The 15145-nt window shown below is 32.6% G+C and overlaps 1 protein-coding gene across 1 annotated transcript; it reads right to left on the bottom strand.

The window, feature by feature from the left end:
* Nucleotides 1-443: 443 nt before the first annotated feature.
* LOC133680589 (uncharacterized) lies at nt 444-5509 on the bottom strand. The gene is made up of 3 exons (XM_062103607.1): nt 5242-5509; nt 1165-3801; nt 444-1067 (listed from the first exon to the last, which is right to left on the bottom strand). Exons 2-3 carry the CDS (start codon nt 3655-3657, stop codon nt 774-776), a joined length of 2787 nt encoding a protein of 928 aa, XP_061959591.1. The 5' UTR covers nt 3658-3801; nt 5242-5509; the 3' UTR covers nt 444-773.
* Nucleotides 5510-15145: the final 9636 nt, after the last annotated feature.

The following is a 15145-nucleotide window of genomic DNA, read 5'->3' as shown; positions in this document are numbered from 1 at the left end:
AATGAGCTATATAAAACGATTTTAATTACCCCAACAACAAGACATCTCATTTTTTATAAAGGGTAAAATAATAATTTCGTTGTAGTAATATAGGTTCTTGTGTATGGGTATACAATATGTTTTTAACGCGTTTAGTTTTTGTTAATGTTTGATTTGTTAAAGTTTCTTGACTTATAAATTCAGGATTAATGTAGAATTTCTGGGATATTAGATTTTTGAAGTCCGGTTAAACGTGGGCTTTTGGATAGCATAGATTTTTGGGTCTTTACCATCCAAATCTTGCACTGTTGTCATGAATAATTAACTAAATTACAGTTTCAAGGTTAATCATTTTCCCAGCTCTTTATTTAGCTGATGTTAACCCCAGTCTAAATTTAGATTAAAGTTCAGTTAAAATGAATGATTAGCAGAAATTTGACTACTAATGGAAGTCAAAAACACCATTCACTGGTAATATTATGCACTTAAATTGATGATGAAGACAGAGTTGCTCTGAGTACAGTTGACATCATAAGAACTCAACCAAAACTAATACAACAAAATACCATGCTTGATCTCAGGCTTCCAGGCTACTTTCCTATCATCTCAGAAGCCTTGCAGAATATATGCTTATTTTTCATTTGATTTAACCACTAATCCCAGTGGCAGAACTTCAATCCAGGTCCGTCCATTGCTCAAACAGCCGACTGAAATTGTATCTATCTATCTATCTATCTATCTACTCATCTATCTATATCGGATGTGACTAGTTACAGAGATCATTTGACTTCAAACTAGACCCTTCCTACCGGTGACACGGGTGGATATGAGACATATCTTGCAGGGACCTCTCCTACAATTCCGTTTGGAGCCCTCATTCCATCGTTTTGCGACAGTATTGTTTCCAGAGAAGTTTTTTCTTCAGACAAGTTGCTAGATTCTGACATCTCACATAGTTTTTTACCATCTAGAACTGCTATACAAAGAGAGAATGCTTGTAATGTTGAAAGTGATGTATTGAACTCGACTGAATAGATCCCGTCCTTGAAAGGGGTCATGATGAAGACAGGTTGGTTCTCTTCTTCACACTGTGGATAAATATTGATTACGAGAAAGAGATGTAAGTTGACAATTACAAGTGCGAGGTACAATTAGTTGGTCTAAGCAATAGAACAAAGAATATACCTGAGAGACGAGCTCAAATTTATCAATTGCTGAACAGGCTTTGCTTGGACTTGATTTCTTATTAATTTGATTCTGGTTGACAAGAATCCTAAGTTTGCAACCCAGATCCCAACCTCCACAATCACATGATCCACCCGATCTCCAACGTTGGAGCAATGATGAAGGTCCTCCTTTATTTGGCAGACTGTGAATGCCACTTGGAAGAATGACTGTAGTATTGATAAGGTTTTGACTGCCAAGGATCGGCTGATTCTGTACATTACCAGAGGTAGAATTACACCTCACCTCTGAGAAATTATTGCAATTGTTAGTCCGATTGCCATCTCTGACGGTACTTCTATTGATTACTTCAGGGATCTTGACAACAATGGCAGCTAGCTCATCATTAGGCTGAAAATCTAATGTTTGCTGCTCTGCCTGTTGTAGATCCATGGCAAACAAAACAAACTCCCTCACAAAAGATTGTGCCATATAATTTTGTCTAGTCCGATTGGAAAACTGAGAACCAGAAACCTTCAACTGGGCAACAACATTGGGTATATAATCATGACATTTGCCCTTGCCACCTTGATTTATCCATCTCGCATTCTTTTTCTTGACTTCATGAACGGCATAGAAGTTGTAAATGCAGCTGTAGTCATCCTCCCTTGAGGCACTCAATTTCTTCATTGTGGCTGCAAGAATGTCGCGTTCATTGTCAACAGCGAAAGTGAATGTAGGTTGGCCATTCTTAACTGCAACTCGGAGAAGGGCTTGAAATGCTGAAGATACGTGCTTCCTGTCCTTGGATGAATCACTGACACTGATTCTACAAGGAGTGGTCGTATCTGATTTTACTTTCCCAATCTGAGCAGTTCCAGGCATACAATCTAAATGAACATTGGATGACTTGCAGACTTTATCAGTTGATATAGAACCTCTCTGCAATTGCTCTACTGAAGGATGGAAGTTTGCTGCCTTAGGCTTCAGCATTGGATCCAGTAACCTTCTCAAAGGGCTTGACCGTGCTCTACTTGTAGCATTTTGTGTATCACTACTTTGATTTTCCTGGCATGTGGAAGCCATAGCAATCTCTGAACCAGATTGTACTGAATTACTAGTTGAGCTCAATTGTGGTTTAGATGAACCCTCCTTGGAGCTGAAATTTTTGCTTATCTTGCTCATACCACTGCTAAGTCGGCGAAATGGTGATGTGCTTCTAACTTTTTCAGCGGCTAAATTGCTCACTTTTTTCTCTGCCACAGAAGACTCTTTTGAACTTGAATCAGTCAGCATTACAGTTGGTTTTTCTAATTTAGAAATTGTATCACGGGATTGACGCATTCTTATTTTGACTTGATGTGGTACTGATTGAGAAGAATCAGGCAAAAAACTGATATTTTCAGCATCTACTGAGCACCATTTTCTCTCAGAGTGTCTGCCAATTTCATATGGCAGAGGGCATGAATGTGGGACATCAGAATGGACTGCTGGACAGAAAATTTCCGTAGGCATATCTGCAAAGCTCCTTTGATTTGCTTCTTCTTCCTTTTGGCCTAACATCATAGTTGAATTATGGGGCACTCCAGAATGCGTGCCTTGTGGGGAATCTCTCGGTATAAGAAGAATTAATCTTTCATTTGTTTGGTCAACATATGTCTTCTGTTCTTGCAATTCCCCTGATCTCTTCAGAAAGTCACCCTCTGGAGGCTTTGCGGTTGCCTTTGTCTTTGTCTTCATTTTCGTCTTCATACACTTCAGCCCTTCATGATTTAACCCATTAGCCAAAGTTCCACTTTCCGGATTGATCTTTGGGCCTTTATGTTTTCTCTTACACTGGTCAGGATTGAATTCTGGATGGTTTTTGGGAAAAGGCTGATCTGCTCTGATAAACTTTGCTCGCTCACTCACCCTGCTGGTCTGGGAACCTTTGACATCTTGAAACTTGCCAATGCTTTCTTTGACTGGAGACTTGCCTTTGGTGGGTGATGACATCGGATGAAATTGTAGTGAAGGGCGACATGTCCTTTGATGACCCGGAGAGCAACTCTGACCTCTGCTAGAATAGACAGATGATCCTTCTGTTGATAAAGGTGAGGATGAGTCACTGCTTGAAAGTGAATGCCTGCTACTTCTAGCTGGCATCTGTTTCTGCCTGCACTGCCACTTTTCTAGCCTACCCCAGTCAAGGACCCCAACATTTAAAACCTTCTCTTGGTGGGTTTGTCCTCTTTCTAGATAGCTTGGCAATTTGGACATATACTTCACCAGCTCCTCTTCCTCAATTGCTGTCCTACACTGCTTCTGATGATTTGTCAAAGGCTTGGAAGAGAGATTATCTACTTTTTTTGTAATTTGATGGCGGAGATCAGCATATGACAAATTAGGCTTCCATGGTTTCAAGTTCTCCATCACGTCCACACTTTTCCTTGCTTGGGATGTTACAGTCTTCTCAGCAGTTCCCAATGACTGCTTACTCCTGAAATTCTTTTTCAGCCTTGAGTAGTCTTCCATAGACCAAATAGTTTAATCGGATGCCAGCTGTGTATCTCAAGTGCAGACTAGGCCATACATTTTTCCACTTCACTTTTTCCCCTCTCAACAAGACGGCTCTGATATGCTTCTACAGTTGCAATCTTTCACTAAATTCATATTGACCTGGCCACTCCAAAAATAAGAAAGAAAAATTGAGCATAGAACACACTCAAAGATTTATTAATGGCTTGAAAAGCATATTAAAACAAAAAAAAAATGCTAATATAAGAAACAGCTCATTGCAATTCTTTGAAATTTCACATAAGTATTTACTCCAGTTTTCATTAGTGATTGTCCAAAAGTAATTCACAAACATAGAGACTTCCTTGTTTGTTCATAAGTTAGTATATAAAGAAGTCAGGCTACTAAAAGAATATTAACTTTTAAGTCAGGCTACTAAAAGAATATTAACTTTTAAGTTCCAAGAATAACAGGGACCGAATTCTAACCTAATAGGTGACAGAAATTACAAGCAAAAGCATATCACAAGCCAGATGACAGAATCCATGAATGCAAGCAGCTAATGGGAGAAATCCATTAGAGCATGACAGTGGGTAGTTAACAAATCATGCTCAGCCAATTTTCCTTTCCTTTCCTTGAAATGCTAGAATCTAACCAACAGGCATGATATTATCAGGATGACTACAAAGTGCTTGTGTTCTGATTTCCATGTAAGTGAGACTTGCCTCTGTACTCATTTAATGATTGATGGGGGGAGAAACAGATTTTTATAAAGGGAAATCCTACAGATAGTCAGATATGCACCCCTCTTATTTGACCTCAATAATTGACAAAATAAATATTCGGCTGGTGTGGTTAATAGCTGACAGTGGTGACAAGATTTTGTTTTATTTTTTTATGTTTTCTCTTAGTGACATAATCTTATAATAAAAACGTGATACGTTATGATTTATATAGATAAACTGTAACATGAACATTGAATCAAGATAATTTTTTTCTTAAAAAAAAAAAAAAGCTTTGCCAAGTGATCTAAAGCTTTCATAATTTGCACAGCATAAAATTGAAATTCGATGCCATAAGACAAAAGACAATACCAACACAGCAGCAAAAAATAGAAGAAGAGAACTGTGGATAAGATCAGGCTAAATCGATCTTTCATCTTCTTAGCTACAACTGGCCTGTTCCCTCACCTAATGCAAAACTAAAAGGACAGAGATACCCAGCTATTCAAAAGTAAAGCGCACTCGTTTTCAAAAATCCTAAACACTAAGGCCTCATTATTTCTCAGATTGAGAAAAAGTAAAGGCAAATTTACTTAAAGGAGGAGTTTTTCTTTCTCTTTCACTCAACTTTACTAGAATTAAACCGTGCACGGTTAGCTTAAACTTAACCAAAAGTACTAAACCTTGCCTAATTTCTCACACTTTCACTCCAAGTTCAACTTAAAGATGCAAATTTTGAACAAAAAGAAAAGCATGCAACATATTGAAACTTTGAAGTGAACACATAAAACTATTTGCAAACAAGATTTTCTAGGAAACCAAACAGGAAGTAGTAAACTTTGAGGAGTTTTATCACTCACACAAAGAGAATAGCACATACCCATTTCAGGTTTGGTAATGCAGGACCAGAAGATACCATTAACAGCACCAGAAGCCTCTCTAACACAGAGCAATACGTGTCGGTGCTGGCTTGATCCAGAAAGCTAACAGAGAGATCAGATAACTAAAAAAGAAAATACTGATGCCTTCGCTTTCTTCTATAAACTCCAAACCGTCATATAAAGAAGCTAAAAACTGATGAAAAGTACGGAGAGACAGAGAAAGAGAGCTTTTTAGAGAGAGAGAGAGAGAGTGCGGGTTTGTGTTTTTGGCTGGAACTTGCTTGTTTCGTTTGATGAGTCAAAGCGAAGGCAAATAATCTCATCCGACGGTCAGAAAAATGTGAAAGCAGGAGATGATGACATCAGGTGGTCACACTCAAGATGGCGCGTAATGGGATGTTCGTGGTCCCTACTTGATACCTTATTTATTTGTTGTTTCTGCTTTCTATCAATGTAGGAATGACATGTTAGAAAGCTTGATGTGTCTAGCCATGCAGGTGGTGGGTCCATGTACATTCCGTTCATCAGAGTGGACCCGGTGCCGGATCATTATATGAGGTTAAATAACCAATCATCGGGGACCTGTGTAGCTTCTATTTTAAGGTATTTTTTAAGATTTTAAAAAATATATATATATATTTAAATATTATTTTCATTTTTTACAACATCACATTAAAAAATATATCAATTTAATACCTTTTCAAATCAAATATATTTTTAAAACACAACCAAACACAATTTAACAACAATGCTAAACAATCACTTTTAAAAAGATTAAGTGTCAATTTAATAATAAAAAATAAATAAATTTAATGCTATTAAAAATATTTATAAAGACTTTTTTTTATTGTGTTATAAATTAAGTGAGTATTTGAAAGTGTAGTAGTTTTTGTTTTTTTATGTATTTTAAAAGTGTGTTTTTTAATGTTTTTTATTTTTTATGATTTTAATGTACTAATATAAAAAATTAAAAAATAATAATATATTTTTAAACAAAAATATTTTTAAAAATTATTTGCATCACATTACCAAACAACTATGAGGGGAGGTTTGCTTGATTTTTTTATTTTTTAAATTTAAACTTTAAAGTTGTTATTAAAAATATATATTAAAAAAAAACTATAATGAGATTATATTTTTAAAATTACTTTTAAAAAATAGCCTCGAACATTTAAAGCAATGAATAATACTTTTATAGTTGGAAAAACTAAAAATTGATGAAAATTATAATATAGATTATAATATTTCTTATTTCAATAAGGTTTAATGGTGCAATTCCTTTTGTGCTACAACGTCTATAAATTAATATATAATTATGACAACTGATATATTAGTATATCTATATATCAGTTTAACATGTCTTTTGTGATAATAAAATGCTATATTATTAACATGCAAATCAACATAGATTTATTTATATTGATGTTAAAAATAAAAAAATAAAAAAGATCTTAATTTAATATATTTTTAATTAAAAAGACTATAATATACTAAAAAAATATCAATTTTTTAAAAAAGGGGTAAAAATACGCTCTTGGATTTGAACTCGATAGCACAGTTACAGATCCTTTGAAGTTTGAACGGTAGAAACTTTTTTTGTTTTTTCTGGTGGAAGATAGAAACTAAAATATTCCCCGTGTGGAATGATTTTCAACCATTCGTTTGCCTGAATGAAATGACTTTCTGACAAACGATACCGCATTGATGGAAAAAAGCAGGTTCAAAATTGCTCTCGTGCGAACGCAGTGCGGTACCCCTCCCGTCTTTAATCTCCGCTTTTTTATTATTGTTTGTTGGGAAATCAAAGGACATTTCTTGTTGGCAATTTAAAACCTTTAAATTATATATACCCAAAAAAAACATGTTATTCTCGAGGTATTCACGGGATATGGATACCTAGCTCATGGTAATTAGATAGCTTCTAGAAACACCACCCTCGTTTATTAGATAAGATAATTTTTAGAAATGCTATTTACCATGTTTATTACAAATTAATTAATTATTTTATTATATTTTAAAATTATTTTAATACTGAAAATAATTTTTTAATAAAAAATCATTATTTTTATATATTTTTAAATAAAAAACATTTTGAAAATAATTTCAAAAGAGATCTAAACCACACGCAATAACTCTAAAAGTCGATGTTAAGAAAGGTTATCAACTCTTCAATCTGTTTGTTTTTGTGTTTTAAAAGTGTTTTTGAAAAGTTTTAATTTTTTTTTATTTTTTTACTTCAAATTAATATTTTTTGATATTTTTAAATAATTTTAATACATTAATATCAAAAATCATTTCTAAAAATAAAAAACATTATTTTAACATATATTTTAAATAAAAAACACTTCTAAAAAATAACAAATATATATTACTGTTAGCATTCAGAGATTGTGAATTTTAAGGCATGTTCATAGGATACCCATCTTCCTGTCTTGAATATTGAAAGGTGGGTGGGCCCAGTCATATTCCAGATATTCTACAATGATCCTTGCTGGCATGTCCTAAGTTGTATCCGAATCAGTAATCCAATTCCCGAAAGATGGTCTGTTTTGATTAAAGCAAGCCACGTCGGATTCAAAAGTCATCCCTTCAAAACATTAAAAGATAAGAAAAAGGAGATAAAGTAAGACTAAAGAGAAGAAAAAAAGGAATAAAAGAGGATGGAGCTGGAGCATATCAAAGGTACGACTGGTTGGTATTGCTCTGCTTTTAAAACGCGGTTCATTTTTATATTTTAAAAGCACTATTTACTTAATATTTATTTTGTTTTATTTCTCTTTAATATACATAGTTAGTTTACTTTAGTGAGTCAACTCAAACTATGAAAACAGCTGAGTTAATGAAAAAAAATTAAATTTAGAAAATAATATTATTTTAAGTTTTTTTTTTATTAAAAAAAATATGTGCTGACTAATGTTAATTTAGTTCACTTGTGATCCAAGTTTCAGGTTGGGTTAGGTTTATTAAATATGGTGTAATAATTATATGGAACTGAAATAAAAAATAATCTATGACTAAATATATTTATAATTATTTAAAATTATTATTTTTTAAAATCATACCACTCAAAACCTTACTGATAATGCAAGCAAAAAGAACAATTCCACCAACAATTTTTCATAGAATGATATTGATTGATGAGCCGTACGCCAGGCCACATTGATGTAGTATTTCCTCCTGGAGCTCTGGTGGCAGCTGTAGTTTGTGAATTTTGGTTGTTTTTAAAAATATTTTGATTTAAAAATATATTAAAATAATATATATTTTTTAATTTTTTAAAACTATTTCTGATATCATTACATTAAAAAAATAAAAAATTTAATAAAAAAGGTTTCAAATATATTACCAAATTAACGAGTTTTAATTACCAGTCTGTCATAGGATCGATGCCTAAATTGAATCACAGTTTACAAAGCTTTTCCAATCTAGCTACGGGCTTAAGGGTTTCAATATCCGTCCACTTACATGGAGATTTTTTTTAAAAAAAAAGAAGAAGTCATTTGACGTTCAAGATCTCAAAGGGTAAAAAGTGCCTGAATTTTGAAGGAAAGCATAGAACTGGCCTGCAAGATCATGCATGTGTCATGCACGGTGAACTAGATTAACCCAGTTAATCTTTTTTAATGAAGGTTTAACTTTAGTGTGTCAGTACTGAACACTTAGGTTAGCATCTATGATCTTATCACCATTATTAAAGCATGACTAAGAACGCCCAGGTGAGATACAATATATATATATATATATATATATTAGAAAATTATGCCATTGTTGCTGCCTCATCGATCATTGAAGAATCCAAGCTCTATCAGCAGCATGCAGCAGTAACGCACAGAATATTATGCAAAGTATATATCATCTGTTAACGGCCGGGGAGCTAGCTAGAGGCTTAATTTTGGGAGCAAGAGGATGATCACGTCACAGGTTATTCCATGCCTTATCCTTAATAATATTTAAATTTGAAATCAATCAATGGCCAGCAACCAGCGAGTATATATTTCTTTTCTTTTATGCTCCTCTCTCTGCTCATTGGTTGCTTGACTTTACCGTATGGAAATATGCGTCCCAGCCAGCCAATAACACAAGGAGCAGGGGTGTTTTATCCACGAAGGAGATATCATGTGAATTATGCATATATTTCAACGTGCTGGGTGTGGTGGCTACTTTCAGGTATGGACTCGTAGCCTCTGGAGTATAAAAGAATTAATATTAATTAGTATACTTGCCGAGGAAGAATTTGGTTCCATGATTCTCACCAATCACTCTCAGTTGGTTTTGTGCAGGACCCAGTGATTTTTTTTTTCCCTTCTGCGTGGAACCTTTCTCTTTTTTTTTTTTTTTTTTATTATCATGGGTGTCCGGGCCAGCTTGCGCGCACCTCGACTAATCCCACGGGCCCTGAAGTTAACGACCATGTAAGCCTCCAGTGGCCATCATATGAGCAGCCATAGGGTTTGAACCTGAGACCTAAGAGGGAGCAAACCCCTTAGTCCCAAGCTCTTACCACTAGGCTACCACCTAGATGGTTCGTGAAACCTTTCTCTTGTTTTGATGGGAGGGAGGTGTTGTTTTTGTATTTTAAAAGTATTTAAAAAAATTTAATATTTTTATTTGATTTAAATTATTATTTTTATATTATTTTAATATGTTGGTTTAAAAATATGTTGGTTTAAAAATAGTATTTTTATATTATTTAATATGTTGGTTTAAAAATTTATTTGATTTAAAAATATTAAAAAAAAAAATATACTCCCACCACCGTAACGAACAGCTATAAAACTGAGAGGACGTAGGTATCATTAGGTAAGATGAGGTATGATCGTAGTTGAAATTAACAGGGTTGGATCATTATTGAAACAAGCTTTTTCAATTTTTTATTTTTTATTTTTTCAAAATGGAGGGAGTAAGAATGATTGGAATTGACAATTAATTTTGGGCCTGGAATTTGGTCTCGTAACCACTCGATGTTCCCCAAGAACATCATGAACGTACAGTTGTCAAAATCAAGTAGAATGAAGAATTGTCACTTAGCAATAATATTTCTCCTCGAAGTTCAAAAGCTAAATGATAGGCTTTTGAATGCTTCATCAAACTGTTCAGTAAATCACAGTTTGCTTCCTTTGTCTTTATTTCATCAGACTATTTATTTTTACGTTTTAAAAGTTTTTTTAATTTATTTTAAATTGAATATTTTTTAATATATTTAAATTATTTTGATATATTGATGTTAAAAATAATTTTTTTAAAAATAAAAATATTATTTTAATATATTTCTTTTAAAAAAATCATTTTAAAAAACAATTAACGGAACTCTCATTCACCCATCTCTCCCACTTCTGCTCTAATTTCCCTGTCTGTCCGTTTCCATCACGTACATAAATTTCAATTTTAACTCTGAGGTTTATGGAATATCTCAACATCATTTAAAGAGTGAGGAGAAAAAATAAATAAAGATTTTAAGAGATAAAAATAGAAAATATGTTATTTTTTTTATCAAAACAAATGTGATAAAATTAATTTGAGATGTCTCTCTTTTATTTTTTATCAAAACATTCGCCAATCTATCCCTCTTAGCTATCACATCACATTTCTTTCTTTGATGCTTTCATCAAATAGCTTCTTTTTTTTTTCTTTTTTAATCTTTGATAATCACTCTAGGTGATGACAAAATTATCCTATACAAGCTACCATCTCATTCATATAGGATTTTAATTCTATTTATTTTGACGTGGGTGGTGTCAAAATTATCCTATATGAGCTTCCATTTCATCCATGCAGGATTTCAAAAACAAATTCGAAATCCTTGTTTAAGATTTCAATGAACAATCGATAAAAAGTAGGGTTGAGTAAAAAAATTAAAAAACCATTTAAATCAAGAAAATTAAAAAAATAACCAAAAAAACCGAACTGTTAAAAAAACCAATTAAACCAATTAGAATATTTAAAAAATTGACCGGTTCATTTCGGTATTAATTTAATAAATCTGAAACTGAAAAAACCGAACTGAGTTAAACCAAACAAAACCGAGGTGAAAAAACTGAAATCAAACCCATTGAAAATTATAAAAAAAATCCCAAAAGACAACATAGTTTTGATTTTTAATATAAAATAATCAAACCTAACCGAAAATGAGTCGGTTGGGTTTCTGTTTTTGTCCTAAAATAACCAAATCAAAATTGATTGAAATGAACCGGTTTTGGTTTTTTTAAAAAAAAATTAATTTGATTATTTTTTGGATAAAAACTGAACCGAACAAAAAAATATTACCGGTAATAAAAAATGTAGATGTTAAATGCCAGTGAGAAAGTGTCTGAGAGACTGTAGGACTAGTATATAAGTTTTGATTAAAAAAATATATTAATGGTATTTATTTTATTGAAGAAAATTAATTTCTAGATGGTTTTTTTCAATTTCAATTGTTTATTATAATCTTTTGATTTATACTGAGATATTCCATAAATTTTAAGCATGGAATTGAAATTTACATCGTGGACGAGGTTTAAGTAAAATAAATAATTTTTTTTAGAAAAAGTTAAAAAAAAAAACACATAAATCTTAGGCCAGCAAAATGAAATTTGAAGGATGGTCCGGTCTTGAGTTTATATATATATATATATATATATATATAAGATGAAAATAATTTACAAACAGGCTAATGATCATATACACGTTACAAGCATTTCATTTTTTATATCAAAATATTACTTTGTAGAGGTATCTATGCTATAATTATATAATATAAGAAGAAAAATTTAAAGTATATGAATGAATAAAATTAAACGGGCATCGATATATATCCTTGAAAAAAATATGAGACTTGAAATGGAGACAGAGGCTAGAAATTTATTTGTTTCAACGTTTTAAAAATATTTTTAATATATTTTTCAGTAAAAAATATATTGAAAAGTAAACACGTGGATTCTCCAGCATCGAGAACTCGCTGTGTAGCTCTCAAGGCCCGAGCCTTGCAATTTTGTGCGATGCATGTGATACAGCCACCGTGTGAATGCTCGCTCAGCGTATTCTTGTCTGAAAATACGTGGCACCAATGAAAAATAATCACCGACCAGGACCATATGTCTCGTATATCGAGGAAGCCCATATTATTTCATTTATTTGCGACTGTTCTTATAGCCAGACTGCAGGAACAGTAAAGAAATAAATAGCTTGTACGGCCCATATTGTTGATTTTTTAATTTTATTTTTAAAGGAGACCTCGACCATCTTCATTAACCTTGGGTATACAGTTCTTTGTCCTTTATTCATAAATGAAAGAAATAGACCAGCTATTTTTAACAGCTGGCGATAGCTTAATTGTTAAATTTTAGATTTACTTTTTTAATGATTATGATTTTAAATGTTTTTATCGTTATTAAAAGTTTATATAATTATTAATTTTAAAATATATAGAATTAGTTAAAGGATGTATAAATAATCCAAACTTTTACTATGCATACCAGCTATTTTTAATTTTCTTGCTGGTTAAATAACTTTTTTGAATAAAAAAAAATGTGAATATACAAGTATTTTTTAAAATATTTTAAATTAAAATTAAAAAATTTAACCCAATACATAACGTAGTGTGAATGAATGATTTAGTGGAACTAAAGAAAATCAAAGCAACAAAAATAGCTAAAAATACCAAACAGTCATTTGAGATTGAATACAACTTTGAAACTCAGAAATATTAGTTACTTCAACAGCTTAAGTTATAATATTAGAAGGTTGGTTTGGTTGTTAAGAAGATCGGTTTTATTTTTTAATTTTTTGAGTTCAAAATCTTTGAGCTAGCACTCGAAAAAATGTGATAAATGTGTTTTTAAAATCAACAAAAATGAGATTTAATCTCGATTGACTTGCAAACCAACCTACTAAAGCTTGTTTGTTGTTGAGGTTGAATCATTCTTCACCATGTTTTGGGAACTTCACTGTAATCGTTGCGGGAAAAACCCAGTTTTCTTTTCATTGAATTAAGTTGAGAGCTTGAAACGGAGAAAGCTAGATTATACAAGCTAATGTTACTTGCTGAAACAACTTTATTAATCTTGATGCTATTTGTTGAAAGGAACAAGAAACTCTATATACTTTTAATCTTGATCACTTCCCTTGCCTGGGGTGTTCGCTAGAGAGAAAAGTACACGCTTGATAAATGAACGAGTCTTGTTCGTAGATGCTGCATGTGGATGAGTTAGACCAGGCCGTGAGGGCATCGACTTTATGGATCATCTGCAATCTTCCCATATGGTTTTCCATACCATTTCACGGTCTTGAATGCTTCGTTCTCTGCATTGAGATGCAGCATTAGATTCCTAGCTGCAATGACCCGCAGAATGAAAAGATACAGAGAATCATCGGATCATAGTCCAGCATTTCGGGTGCACTATTGGCCTGTCGCGAAATTGAGTTCCCCAGTACAGGGAAAGAGACAATCAGTGGCACAAAGTTAGAGGGATATTTTTCTTGACGCTAGCTGTTGTGCAATTCCTTGTAGATATCAAGGAAATTTCATGTTTTTTTCCTTCCTTGATCCCTTTTCAAGAAATTTCGTCTGCCAACCCTCTAGTTGCTTCATTTATTATTTAATGTCATCACTTCTTATCTTCTCCAGCAGCGTTATGGACAAATATTCTCCCTAATGGAATCAATTGAATACTATAAATTAAAAATCAGTGCCAAAAAAGATAGCCAACTTCAGTTCGCTCATTACTTCTATTGGATGTTTTGTAGGGGAGCTTATCTCAACTCTAGAGCTACTAACTGCGATTAAAAATGAGAATATAAATTTAGGCTCCTTGCATAGTTCTAGAGACACCATTACGTAGAATGTGTTTCGACCATACGAGTTTGACCCTTATAAAGTATCAACCTTCCATCCCTTCCTTAACAAATCTGTAGCAAATATGGCGATCTTTGGCAGGGGAGAAGCAAGAACATGAAGGGGAAGGGTTTCTTCAGGCATGGTGAGAGAGTTGTTGTCCATGGAGGGTAGTTTTGCTTAGTTTGATTTATGTAAAATTCATGTTTAATGATATTAGAAAGGATATTGAAAAGGAATGGGTGCCTTGAATGATTAAGAGATGCATTAAAACATCTAGTTACTTATTAAAGTGACAAGCTAAAAACATGATAAATTTATCACCAGATTTAAAATACTTATCTTGTGAAAGTTGTTGGTATGAGTGTTATTTTTCAAATGCAACTGGTTTTGCATACTTTGGGGCTATAAAACTCTATATATGAGTTAAAACCTTATGAAAGGTCTAACCTGAAACTTACCAGATAGTCTGAGAAATTTTTAATATATAAGTGGAAGATATGGGTTCATCACCATTCATAAAATTTGTAGCTTTATGTCTTATATTTCTAATAAAACAAACCACACTTAAAACCGAGTTTTATAACTCTGATTATGATTAAAATATTAAACAGTGTTTTAAGAGGCTGAAGCTGAAGTGATGAAAATAATTAATTGGCAACCTTTGCTTGGGGTTTGGCACTATAAAAATTATGACAAATGAAACATTATGTATATGTATGAAACTTTAAGGATTTTTTCTACTTAGTGATTTAAAATTTGGATTGGATGAGAATTGAAATAACACTTGTGTTGTTCATGGAACTTGTCTGTGATATTTGTCTTTATTGGTACAGGAGAGGCTGCACTAGCGGAACAACAACAAGGTGTTGCATCTAGAGGTTAGACCAAAAAGTTCTTTTTGCACTTAGTCTTTTTAATTTTGTATATTAGTCTTGCAATTTCTTACACTTGATAAACCCTAATAAATGTGACAAAAGTATATTAAAAAAGGGTTTATGGAAAACCAATGATTATGTTGCTTTCATTATTGAATGAAAGCCAATATTTGTTACTTCCATTATTGAAGGGAAGCCAATGATTATGTTGCT

The sequence above is a fragment of the Populus nigra genome, chromosome 19 (genome assembly GCF_951802175.1).
Source record: "Populus nigra chromosome 19, ddPopNigr1.1, whole genome shotgun sequence".
Taxonomy (NCBI): Eukaryota; Viridiplantae; Streptophyta; class Magnoliopsida; order Malpighiales; family Salicaceae; genus Populus; species Populus nigra.
This window is presented reverse-complemented; position numbering and strand designations above follow the sequence as displayed.

Bases quoted from the DNA above. Each gene is read 5' to 3' on its own strand.
- LOC133680589 (XM_062103607.1), bottom strand. From the start codon at position 3,657: ATGGAAGACTACTCAAGGCTGAAAAAGAATTTCAGGAGTAAGCAGTCA. The intron at 1,068-1,164 runs GTATATTCTTTG...ATTTATCCACAG, and splicing joins AATTTGAGCTCGTCTCTCAG to TGTGAAGAAGAGAACCAACC.